Source organism: Neodiprion virginianus, chromosome 2 (assembly GCF_021901495.1).
Source record: "Neodiprion virginianus isolate iyNeoVirg1 chromosome 2, iyNeoVirg1.1, whole genome shotgun sequence".
Classification (NCBI taxonomy): domain Eukaryota; kingdom Metazoa; phylum Arthropoda; class Insecta; order Hymenoptera; family Diprionidae; genus Neodiprion; species Neodiprion virginianus.
This window is the reverse complement of record NC_060878.1, coordinates 26884739-26896971: the sequence shown is the minus strand read 5'-3', so window position 1 is coordinate 26896971 and position 12233 is coordinate 26884739. Positions and strand designations below refer to the sequence as shown.

General features: G+C 37.3%; 2 protein-coding genes across 6 annotated transcripts in view; one reads left to right on the top strand and one right to left on the bottom strand.

Annotated features, from left to right (window-relative positions):
• LOC124299143 (cysteine-rich venom protein DIS1-like) overlaps nt 1-4764 on the top strand; it is an 87339-nt gene extending 82575 nt beyond the window's left edge. For all 5 annotated transcript variants that reach the window (XM_046752131.1, XM_046752129.1, XM_046752134.1 and 2 more), the window contains one exon: nt 1585-4764. In XM_046752131.1, coding sequence (XP_046608087.1) covers nt 1585-1828 — 244 coding nt within the window. In that variant the 3' untranslated portion in view covers nt 1829-4764. The remainder of the gene's footprint in view (nt 1-1584) is intronic.
• Nucleotides 4765-10087: 5323 nt separating this feature from the next.
• LOC124297791 (protein lifeguard 1-like) lies at nt 10088-11774 on the bottom strand. The gene is made up of 4 exons (XM_046749105.1): nt 11660-11774; nt 11390-11537; nt 10928-11210; nt 10088-10619 (listed from the first exon to the last, which is right to left on the bottom strand). Exons 1-4 carry the CDS (start codon nt 11772-11774, stop codon nt 10260-10262), a joined length of 906 nt encoding a protein of 301 aa, XP_046605061.1. The 3' UTR covers nt 10088-10259.
• Nucleotides 11775-12233: the final 459 nt, after the last annotated feature.

Below are 12233 nucleotides of genomic sequence, written 5' to 3'. Positions count from 1 at the left end.
ACCCCTTCGAATCGAGGGAAATTAGCGGCATTGCTGGAACGCTTCTTGAACATTCCGCAGCGCTGTTACGCATTCCTAGCGCGTAACTAAGTGCTTTGATGACTCCCCTCGAACGTGGATCAAGGTTATCCAAAATCGTCCCCCGGGCGAATAAATTATGACTGAAAAACTCATATTAGCCGTAATTTGAGTACGCTTGTTTTTCTTCTTTTTCCTACCGTTTTCCATTGTCATTTTTTACGTATCTACTATATTCAGACGTACCAACTACATTTTTGGCGGTTCAATGAAATGAGAAATAATGAGGAATAAAATCTCGAAGTTGACCGAATACGAACATTTTTGGAAATCGTATCTTCTCACTTCGCGCTCTCTTACACTTTCATAACACTCGTTTTAACTACTGAATATTTTTCAACAGTTACTTACTAACAATTTTCAAAGCTCGTGGTGTCGGTTTTGGTGGGATTTAATTTTCAATTAAAAATGTAGAACCAGTATTCAGTACATCAGATTCTATTCCATCAAAAAATTTCATTTCACATGTCAGATTGAATTGTTATTTCTTTCGACATGAAATCGGTGTTGTTTCATGAAATATTAATCTCTCAAGAATTTAATTTCATTATTCCTCAAGATTGTTTCTAACTGATGTATTACGTACTAATTATTGCTGATTCGTTAACCTTTTTATCTAAATTTACCGAGTCTCTATCGATTCTGGGTAATTTAGTTCGCAAATTTACTAAACCGTTTGGATTAATCGACTATTCGAGTCTTTCGATTAATCGTTATTCGGATCAAGCGAAACCGTCCATTAATCGATTAATCGAAAAAGAAATTAATCAAAATCGTCGATTAATTCCACGGAAAACTCCCACGTTTGATCAAATACTGATAAACCGATTCCATTCAAAGTGATAATTTCTATAAACAGTATATATTCACATCAATCGATTCACGGTCTCTAACCAATGAATCGATCTCCCAGATCCAAATTTCTCCCAATTTTCCTTTATTCATTGTAGTTGCGTTCCTCCCTCTTTATTTAACAATCGCCATCGATCGTTTTGGAAAAAGATGAATACTACCATCAAGATTTCTACACTTGCAAATTCACTGCAGCTCCACTCACTAATCTAATACAGATACAGAATTCAGTATTGCAAATTTCTCCAAAAACAGAGAATTCGTTAAATTTCTTCTCAAGATTTCACGACAGTTGTCAGAGTAAAAAAAAAAAGAAAAATTACAATGGTGTTAATAGGTAAACGAATAACGATCCATAGAAAACAGTTCCACAGAAATTGCTCTAAAAATCACGGTTTAAAACTTACGGCTCGCTAAATTAGGGACTAATTTCTTATAAATCAATGTTTGCATGATCGGTATGAAAAAAAAAAAAAATATCTTAAATAAATAATCGTACGAAAAAGTAAAAAGTCGGATATAACTTTGCTCTCGGAATGATCGTTCGGAAGCTGTACAACTATTGGCCAAAGTTTCTTATCGCAGGTGTAAAAATGTTGTAACAGAACGTGGGAGAAAATGACTTGACGAAAAAAAAAATTGTTTGTTGCGCAGAGGAAATCATCCCGAGCGACTCGGCACGCCTTACGTCGAGGGGCCGTCGTGCAGTGCTTGCAAGGATCACTGCCGTCTGGGAAAGCTCTGCAAGAACGCGTGTCCTTGGGCCGACCTCTGGGCGAATTGTCGGCAGTTGAACGAGACGTGGCCGAACTGGCTTTGCGAAAGCGACACGCAGCAGGGCTACGAAAGACGTCAATTTTGCCGAGCCACTTGCAAATGTCGCGACAAGATAGTGTGAGCGAATTATCGGCGTGACGCGAGCTTCTTGTACGGCTGGGCGATGAGGATGGCGAACCAGCCTGACGGTCCTCGAATTGTACATACCTAAATAAATATACGATGTATCTTGCAGTGGGCGAATATTAGGGTAACGAATGAAAAGAAGAATGAGAAAATTGAATGTGATGAAAGAAGGGGAACGGAAAATATGAAAAGATGCGGTGTGATAAAGAGGTGAAAAGGTACGAGAAAAAGGACGCGGCACAGCTGCAGGATTCATTTTCGGAGGATCCGGATCTTGGCTCCTTCGCCTCTTTCGCCAGCTCTCTTTCTCTCTCTCTCTCTCTCTCTCTCTCTCTGTCTCTCCCTTTCTCCCCTGTCCTCTCCTTCGCTCCGCCCCTTTGCTCACCTGAATACGGTCATGTCGAAGAGTTTGGTTGGCGAAAAATCGACACATTTTATTTATCGTATTACGGGACGGTCGTACGTTGACTGTTTGTCAATTTACTATATTCGTAGGGTGCGAAGATTAATTTAAAAATAGAATGTTGGAAAATAATAAAATTATAAAAAAAGGCCTAGATATCGATGCTTCATTTTGAATCGCCTCAAAATCGTTGGTAATATCGCAAATTCGTTCGACTTCACTCTATGACGATGGTTCATTTTGTTTAAGAATATTGTTTTCTGCATATGTGCGGTCGCGATTTTTTTTTATCGTGGATACGTTATTCGGTATTTAATTTTACAATATCGCATTAATATCGATTGTAACTAACAAAGGGCGATAATTAATTGACAAGTAAAAACAAAGAAAATCCGTGACAGGGACTTCGCGCAAAAATATCTTACGAATAAAATGACTGAAATACAACGGATTTCCTAGATTTTTTTATGTTTTGAAATGATTTTGAATAGATCATACGTATCCAAGTTTTCGTTAAAAATTTAATACAATTTTTGTAATTCTAGCCAGATCATCGTAGCTTGAGAATACAATAATTTTACGAATAACGAATGCACAAATACCTAGTAATAAAATCAATAAAAAGGATCGACTTTACCCAACCAATCTCCTTGAATGATGTACTTGGCACGAGACTCTACCAAGTCTCTTTATTATACGTATATGAGGAAAAATAACTACTCATCGAGTGTTTTAGAATTTATGGGAACGACTGCGGTTTACTGTTTGAATGCGTGTAACGTGTGTGTTTTCAATTGCACTCGGTTCGGTGAAAGTTTTTTCACAACCGGCTTCGATGGAAAAATAAAATATATACCACGAAAAATTCAAAGTAATATTTATGTCATTTCACATGTATAAAAAAAAAAAAAAAAGGAACAAATTCTGACGGAAAATTCTGTACATATAATCTAAACATTAAAATTGGATTTCAGCGTTTAATCACCCTTGCGTTTAGTCGGAATAATATTTTGAAAATTCTTTCGAAATTTCAGAATAATTCCTGATCAAATTCGATTTTGACAGAATAATTTTCATCAGGGCTACGATTTTATTCAATAATCATATGTATTATATTTATATTCTATGTATACACTGTCTCGTATTAAATCGTACGCGTGTATTATAAAATATAATAACTGTACGTATATGTCAACTTGTGATACGTACGCGCGTATAATCGCACATAAATGGTTGAAAAACTTGTCGATATTGTTTAGAATTTTTGCATATTACCAGGTGTCAAAGTTTGTTTTTTTTTCTTTTCTTTTCTTTTTTTTTTTTTGCAAAAAATTGCAAATCAAAAAAGAGAGGCAAGAGACCCGGTGATGATGCGAACATGTAAGTGAATCCGTGAATGTTGTGTACATACATATATGATAAACCCATGGTAATAATCCACGTGTAAAATGATCATTCTCTTGCCGTTTATCGTGCTTAGAATTCTCGAGCTGTTGGGACGACTCGCGACGCGTTTGATAACTGGCAAATTTAATAGGTCAAGGAGTTGGCTGGAGAAAAAATTTCCGCACGCAGTTCCCGTTCTTACTCGCGCAAATCGTTCGAGTCTAACACCGAGAATACGAGCAGTTAGCTAGTAACGAGCCGTAATTCGACGCAAGCTGTAAACTGTTAAGTATGCGCACTTTCGTAAAAGGTAAAAGAAAAATTCCCTAGGCATAAAGCAGCCGCTTTTTAATCCAGACGAGGCCGTGTAACTGAGGACTGGCGAAACGTACCCACGCATTTAATTAGGGGATCACGCATGAGTTGACTTTCGAAAATTCGGAACACACAGATGAAGTCAAGTGGAAATTACTCTTTCGGATACCTAGGCAATTTTTCAGCCCAATGAAAAAAATCTTTCGTTTTGACGACGAAAATATCGTGTACAAATTTGCGATTAAATTTTGCTTTTCCCTTAGCAACAGCTGAGATTTATTTATCGTTAGAGCCGTATTAGAATAGTGTCGTTTTTTCAATAAATGACAGAAGTCTTGGTCTGTTTTGGAATCCTGTTGTATAACCTATGAAGTCTGACCAATTACGATGAATTCTTGCTCGTTTCGTTGGATTATGAATTCTTCGTAAGTCAACTGATGAGAAAAATTGTTCGCAATTTATGTTATAGATATCTTTTTTATCAACTGGACATGACTTCGTTCAAATTGAACTTGATAAATTTCGGTTAAACTTTCTAAGCTTGTGTTTGATAGTTGTTATACTTTGCTTGGACCAATTTTTTACTAAACTGCACCACCAACTCAGCGGAAAACAGTTGACCCTATTCTGTGTGGTAGAAGTGAAAAGATATATAGCGATATGAATGTATAGTTATTTCTTAGTGCTATAACGAATCGGTCTGTGACCGTACACGTATGAATGTACCTGATAAGGTATCTATATTAACATGCAGTACATATAATTTCAAGTATTGTCTATACGTGTTAAACAACATCGTCTTAATAAACAAAATGAAAGAAACGGAAGTGTGTCGGGATTTCCTTTTTACCACCATCCTTGATTTTTTTAATGGAAATAAAATCTATTGGAAAATCAGAAAATATGAGAGTCACGGTATCAATTTTTCAAAGACACAAATACTTTATCTCACAGAATTTCAAAATGTAGAAAGATCAAAGTGCGAATGGCCGAAATATGGAACCGCCAGAATTCTACAGTTCGAAATTCTAAAACGGATCGTTACGTTTTTTGAAACTCGATATAATAAACCCATTATTTTCTGATCCTTCTAGATTTCTACACCTGTCTAATTTTCTTACTACTTTCAGTCGTACTACTTCGGAACTTTCAGTCTCACCGATACGCAGGATCGCTTAGAGGTGTTGAAAGATTTGAAATTCGAAGATGAGAGAAAGTGAAAAGTAGAATGAGAAGAAGAGAGGAGAAACTTACGTAACGCTGTAAGCCCTGCGAGAGTCAGTCGGCACGATTATACGATCACGCATGATTGATTTCCTTCCCCGCAACAACGGAGTCAGTCGCAATGAAAGATTCTACCGATCAATCAGCAGGCTCTGTGTGTAGAGTGGAGAAAGTAGACGGAATAAGAAATTAAAAAAAAGAAAGAAACATTTTCGGTTCGGTAGACTTAGGATATATTTGTACAACGAGGAATCCGCGTTTGAGGGATATTTTAGCGAATCGTATATACGCCAAAGAAAAATAAGAACGGAATGTCATTATCGTACTTACTCACCCAGACGAATTTTCACCCTAGAGAGTAGAGTGTTGGGGGAGTGACGAATTTTAATAATAAGAACAATCAATATCGGAATATTTTATACATTGAATTATATCCAAGGTAACGCATTATTACTGTTACCATTATTCGCATGAAATGATACGGCAAAGCCATCCAAAGAAACGGAACATTTGGACAGAATTATGATCAATCGAATAGCAGTTTTGCACGACGTTAAAGGAAAAGTTTTTATGCTTCAATGTCTGCTTTGAATTTATGTAAGCTTTTTCATTATTTTGAAAAATCTCGCAATAGTTATTAAAATATCATCATTTAAGGAACTCTAGGTGCGCCCGGCGGGGCAGGAAAAATCTAAAAAAAATTTGATTGCCTTTTAGAAGCTCGAATAGACTCGAATAGTTACAGCAATGACGAAACAGATGAATCCATGGGGGGCACTGAGTCATCCGTGTCCGATAACATTTGTCCGAGGATCCAGAATCTGATAGACAACCACGGCTCACGCCCCAGTCTATAGCTATAAAAACTCGTAGACTACGGCTTGGGCACGACAGGCTCGGCACTCTATCACCCAGTGATTTATCTACTAAGTGATAGAGTGCAGCTTTGATGTTTCTACTGACCAAATCTGTGACAATGCGGCTACTGACGGCAGTAGAACCCAAGATCCGTAGATAGATGAGTAGGCAAGGGAAGCTCTTCGCATGGTCGCCATTTTTGTTCCAATTTGTGTGTAGTGTGTAGATTTTATATTATAGTCTGGAATTGTAGTTGCTAAATTTTGTATCTACGGAAAATTTCTCGTGCTAAGACTTTTCTCTACCAACTCGTCTATCTACGGACCTTGATTCACCTTGCCCGTGTCCGTGAAACTTGAGGTAGTTATTTATCCCTGTTGTTGCTTTTGTGTTATTTTAAAATACAAGACGTTCTCCGATTAATGAGGCAAATGCAGTGAAACCACGTGAAACACAGAAAATACAGGACCGAATCGCATATTCAAAAGAATACATACACTCGAGTTGACGTGTGGAGAAAATCTGTTTTTACAATAATAACGGTTGGCGCAGCAGCCACGTAAATTTTTTTATCTTGAAGGGCTAAGATCGCTGATATGATATACAACTACACTGGATAAAGGACCGCCTGTTCTTTGCATGCTACGGCAGCCATTTTGGAGGACCACAGCCTACTTTATGCGCGGGAGATTAGAAAATGAAAACTGTTTGTCAAAGTTGAGCACGATTTCATCAATAAATTCATAAATTCATTCAATTTTAGTAATAAACGCAAACGAAACGCGGTTGGCAACGTTGTCATGGTGAAAATACTTGACAACTTACGAATATGACGTCACAGGTGTCGTTAGCTTTATTAGATGGCGGCGATTTCACTGTTTCGCAATGCGAATGGCTCGCATTTTGTTGTTTGAATAGACAGGGTGAGAAGCTGCCTTCGTTACGCTGTAAAATGAGGAGTACGTTTCATTTTTTATCAATTCAAATTCGTTCAAATCAAGAATTACTCACACGAACAAACTTCCACGAGCCAGTGGCTTTAGGAAAAACCGCAAACTTTACATTACATATGGTGGATTTCACGTCAAATCGAACGAAAAAACGAGATGTTTTCGCTCACCACTTTTGATGTTTTCGCCCTTTTACTCGCTTGAAGTTCGTACTGAAAGCATCAAATCTGAATTTTTCCAAATTTTCCTGACCAAGCATTTTTTTACCACAGCTAGTCGAAAAATCAGCTTTCGACGATATATCATTTTTTCAAGTCAACATAGCTTGAAATTCAGATTACATATGGAAAAAGTTCCTAGGCAAAAGTTTCGCATATTCGTATGAAATAACTAAAAATAATTTTATGCGATTTTTCATGCCCCGTTAAAGAATAGTTTTCATGAACAATCTTCGTAAATCTTCTGTATCAAAATAGTACCCTAATCGGGTTGTCCGAAATTTTTACACAGCACGTCTTTTTCAATACCAAAGATTGTCTATAAGTTTCGTAGTAGGCGGAAAAGTAGTTCAAAAGTTACAAGTAACAGTGTCCATGGAACTGGGAAATTTCTCATCCATACGTACTGTAATGTGGCGGTACGAATGGTGAAAGTTATACAATCGGTATCACGATACGCGACACATAGTTGAATTCTTACCTTGGACGAATATGCTTCAAAAGTGTTGTCCGGCAGTACGGAACTCACATATCATGTCAGGGATCGCGATAAATGATAAATAAAGTATACTTCTCCAGAAAAAGTCGTCGACTGAGGTTGTAAACAAAACGCGTAACAATTGAAGATCGCCCTCCAGTGCGCAGCAGCGCCACGCGCAGGGTAAGAAAATAGCTTGCCGCGCCGCGAAGTTTGAACCGAATTCTCGCCACTGTGTGAATATTTGTCGATATTTCTTCCGATCTACTGCTCCGCCCAGTATGAAGTTTTCAGACAACTTTTCGCATTGAAGAAGGCACGCTGTGTATAAATTGTAGCCGATTCGATTAGGGTACTTTTCAGTTAGGAATAATTTGAGCGCATTTTGAATCAAAACTACACCGAAACGGGGTATCAAAAATCCGAAAAAATGCTCTCGAGAAGTTCACAAGAGAACCTAAATTTTTAGTCAACGAACTTTTTTCATACATCATTCAGGTTTTAAGCTACGCAGGCACGAAAAATCAAAACGTTGTTGAAATTAATTTATTGGATGAGTTGTCGTGAAAAAATTCAAAGTTCATCGTTTCAATGTGTACTTTGACCGTGTGAAAGGACAATCAGATTAAAATGGGTCAGGGAAACCGACCGTTCGATTTGACGTGGAATACCCCATACATTAAAACCTAAATCAAGGAGAAGCTAGTGAAAAAATGGAAAAATTATTTTCACGCCTGAATAACGTATTCAATTTTGAACGAAAAAGAGGAAATAATAAATAATCGTCTATGAAACGAAAAGAAAATTCTCCAATCGCTTCCTAGTTCGAAGGGAAAGAAGGTGCGAGGAAATTAAGGGAGCTTTCCAGTGTGACAGCCCGAAAAATCGCTGTTTTTCGCGATTTTTTTTTTTAAAGAAAAAATAATCTAATCGGTCTTGTTTTTTTTTCGTATATTAATTGTGTATTGAAGAATACTAAACAATTTTTTAAAGATCGATTTATTTATTAATTAATATCTATAAAAATGATGAAACAATTGTTGCAGAAAATGCACTTGGATGTGGTGTCCACGTTGGGGGTCACAATTTTGATCTGAAACAAAAAACACAAAAAGATTATTGATCGGTATATAATTGGCTTTCGTGCTATGGAGGCTTTTTTCTTTTTTTTTTTTTTTGCAAAAATGCCGCCGGTTTGAACAAAAAGTATCGATTTTAGCATTTTTTTTGGCAGTTTTTTTTACAAAAAAATAGGAAGATGTCAAAAAAAAAAAAAAAAGCTTCCATAGCACGATAAACAATGACGTTAAGAATATTGTGTAAAAAATTCAACTCGGTAGCTTTAAAACTCTGCCCTCCAAGGTGGACACCGTTTTGAAAAATGCTGTTTCGAGAAAAACGCGTTCAAAGTTTCAAGTGACGAAATTTTAGGTAAATCGTTTACTTACGGTCAATCAGCGATGCCAGGTCCGTACAATATCCCTTCTGCTTCTTCGAAAAGATCGTGCTCAATAGATTGTTCAGTCCGACGAGCTGTCCTCGCCTCTTTGCTATCCAGGGACGCCTGGCGGTTTGCTTGGATGATGCGCGCATTCTTGTACTTAGCGGCGAAATCTGCGGCGCTCGGCCCTATCGTGCATCCCATCGTCTTCAAAATTTTTAAAATTGGGTCGTAACCTTCATTGAAGGTGCACACAGCACACTGCGTAGCGATTTCTACTATCTGCTTGCCGCAGAATACGTGCTTTGGGGCTAGTTGCCACACACAGTGATTGATTGATTTTCAAGAATTTAGCACGCCATCCGCTTTTTTTTTGAAAATTGAGTGCGACAAAAAAATGAGTCGCGCGACTAATTTACGGCTAATTAATGGCAAATTATGCAATAGTCCGAATTCACATTTTCGACAATTGGCGAGCCAAGTTCATGTACGTGCAGGTAGGAACGAGACAATAGAAATAACAGTCGCACGGGCAGACGGCCGACGCGGCAGCTGTAGCGCTCCGTTGCCTTCTTCCAAAAAATGCTGTACAGTAACCGAAATAATCTGAATTTCGGCATGAAAATTTCAGGGAATATTCGGAAGAGTGTATACTATTCGATAAAGCAAAAAAAAAAAATCGATTTTTTGAAAATTTCACACTGGAAAGCTCCCTTAAGGTGACTGCTTGAAAAAGGGCCGAACGAAATTAAGCAAGATATTAAGCATTAACGATAAATTGAATCACAGCTCAATAAATTCATCATATAGGAGATAAGTTATTGCGACTGCACAATGAGCGCCTCTTTCTCGCTGTCCGAATGTAAATACATACATAAATCAGCATTTATTTTTCAAGAGTATCTTCGTGTTAGAGCGATGACAAACAAGTAAAACAATAAGGATCACCAGAGTATACGTATGTATTATTTATTTCAATCGATTCCGGTTTCCTAGGTTTGCTAAGGAAACTGTTAGCGTATATTTAAGAGAGTCAATAATCTTTGTTATCTGCATCTAGCATCATTAACATGCAATGTATTATCAAAATATTGATAGCTTCCTTCGAGTTAGAATCCGAATTCGCATATATTATAAATCATGTCATTTTAAACTAAGAACTAGAACAGCTTATGATACGTAGAATGCGAAGAAAGATGTTAATCACGTCGAGATACAGGATCAGAGCAGCGAAAACATATTCCTCGGGGGAAATCTTGTAACCTAGTTTGCCACCAATCATCATTTGTGTGTCAAAAACAAGATACACAGAGTAAATAAGCGCGCCCAATGAGGCGTAAGCTACGTTGAGGGTTTCGAAGTTCGTGCAGGCTATCGCTATCCCAAATTGTAACAGAACTATTAGGAAAACGAAAAGGATTCCGTTGCACATGGTGAACACCCATTTTGTTTGGAAAGCAAAGACTGTCACGGCAAAACACACGACTGTTGTTATACCGGCTGCTATCAATACCTGTAATCATTTGAAAAAACACTTGCATAGAATAAAATTTTTACTGCAACGAATCAAGCGACCTTGCAACAAATAAAATGATAATTTATCCGAGTATCGAGAATTATTCAAATTAAATTAAAATATTTGGAAAGCTGCTTTTGAAAATCACGAAAATGAAGTGTGACAGTTTGTGTAGGGTGGAAAGGAAAAATGTTCGGCTCAGATGTTAGCACTGTTTGAAAAGCTGTCGAGGTACGGAGTACGAACAATTAGTTTTGAAAACGGATTTTTCCACCAAGTTATTGTCAGGCCTGCTATTAACTTACCTCCTCAGAGTCAAATAAGGTTGCCGCACTGGCCACAATTATTCCCAAAAGAGTAGTGATCAAAAATAACAATATGTAGTTGATCGGAGCCCGGCGCCTCAAGGTCGGAAAGCAACTCATTCCAATTATTAACATGATTATTGAAACATTAATTGCAAGGAACGCTTTTATGACTATATCCGAATCATAGGAGACCAATTCCTTAAGAGGACAATAGTAAAGAAACAGACAGATTAATCCAACGGTGATGAGAAGCTGGAGCATCAATATTCCGTATACTTTTCTGAAAGAAACCAAAAAAAAAAATCCATGCAGTCATCGCTTCGTAAAAGTTAACATCGATCACGATGAAAAGTTGAACAGCAGATAGTGATTTTCAATTTTCATGCTTATTATACTCATTTAACTGTGGTATGATTTAAAGGTGATGTGAAATGGGCAATTGAGAATTGTTCGACGAACCTGATGAAACCACGTCTTACAGATTTTTCGCTGAAATCAAATCGTTTGAATTCATCCTCCGTTTGATCTTCGGCAATATTTATAATGTATACAGGGACCTGCTGGAGTGGTGGAATATACGGTGTCCCAAGATTTGGTGGTACTTTACCTGCGGTGGATTTATTGGTATCACGAAATGGGGAGCTTCAAATTAGAAGTCAAATTACTACGGTTCCAGGAAATAGTTGTCTATACTAACTTGAGTGGGAGACTGAATACTATTAAGTATACCTGATGGGTTTCCTCCTGGAAACGCGGGTGGATATCCTGGATTATAGCCTCCTTGCGATGGTGGTGGGTGTACATAATCAGCAGGATATCCTATGATTACCGGCGGACGTCTCATATTCGGCTCTAGAATTAAATGTATCATCGGCTAATCGCATCAATATTATTAACAGACCCTTTTGCACTTTGTTATTCGCGAAAGAAATGGAATTCGGTTATTGTGTGAAACACACGTAGAATTCGAACGAGTCAGAGCGATGAGAGATTTAAATTTCAAGTCCGTTAATTTGTCCATAGATATTTAAAATTAAACTGTGAACCTCGCAAAAATTTCAATTCATTACAGAATCAGTCACGTCATACATAGAATTAGACAAAAACTGCATATGTTATGTTTAATGTCAATGGTTTTTTGGAATTTGTTTGGCGAAACAACAAAAATTTGACGAAAATCAATATCGTTTTCACAAACATGCTCACTGAATTTTATAAGTTTTTAGAAAGACTGATCACAACGAATAATAGAGAATATTTTGAAACATCGAATATCTGAGTATTTTTAAGGGAATTTTCAGTA

Coding starts and splice junctions, on each gene's coding strand:
- LOC124297791 (XM_046749105.1), bottom strand. CDS start 11,774: ATGAGACGTCCGCCGGTAATCATAGGATATCCTGCTGATTATGTACAC. Junction 11,211..11,389: donor GTAAGACGTGGTTTCATCAG/GTTCGTCGAACA, acceptor GGTTTCTTTCAG/AAAAGTATACGGAATATTGA. Junction 10,620..10,927: donor CCTTATTTGACTCTGAGGAG/GTAAGTTAATAG, acceptor AAATGATTACAG/GTATTGATAGCAGCCGGTAT.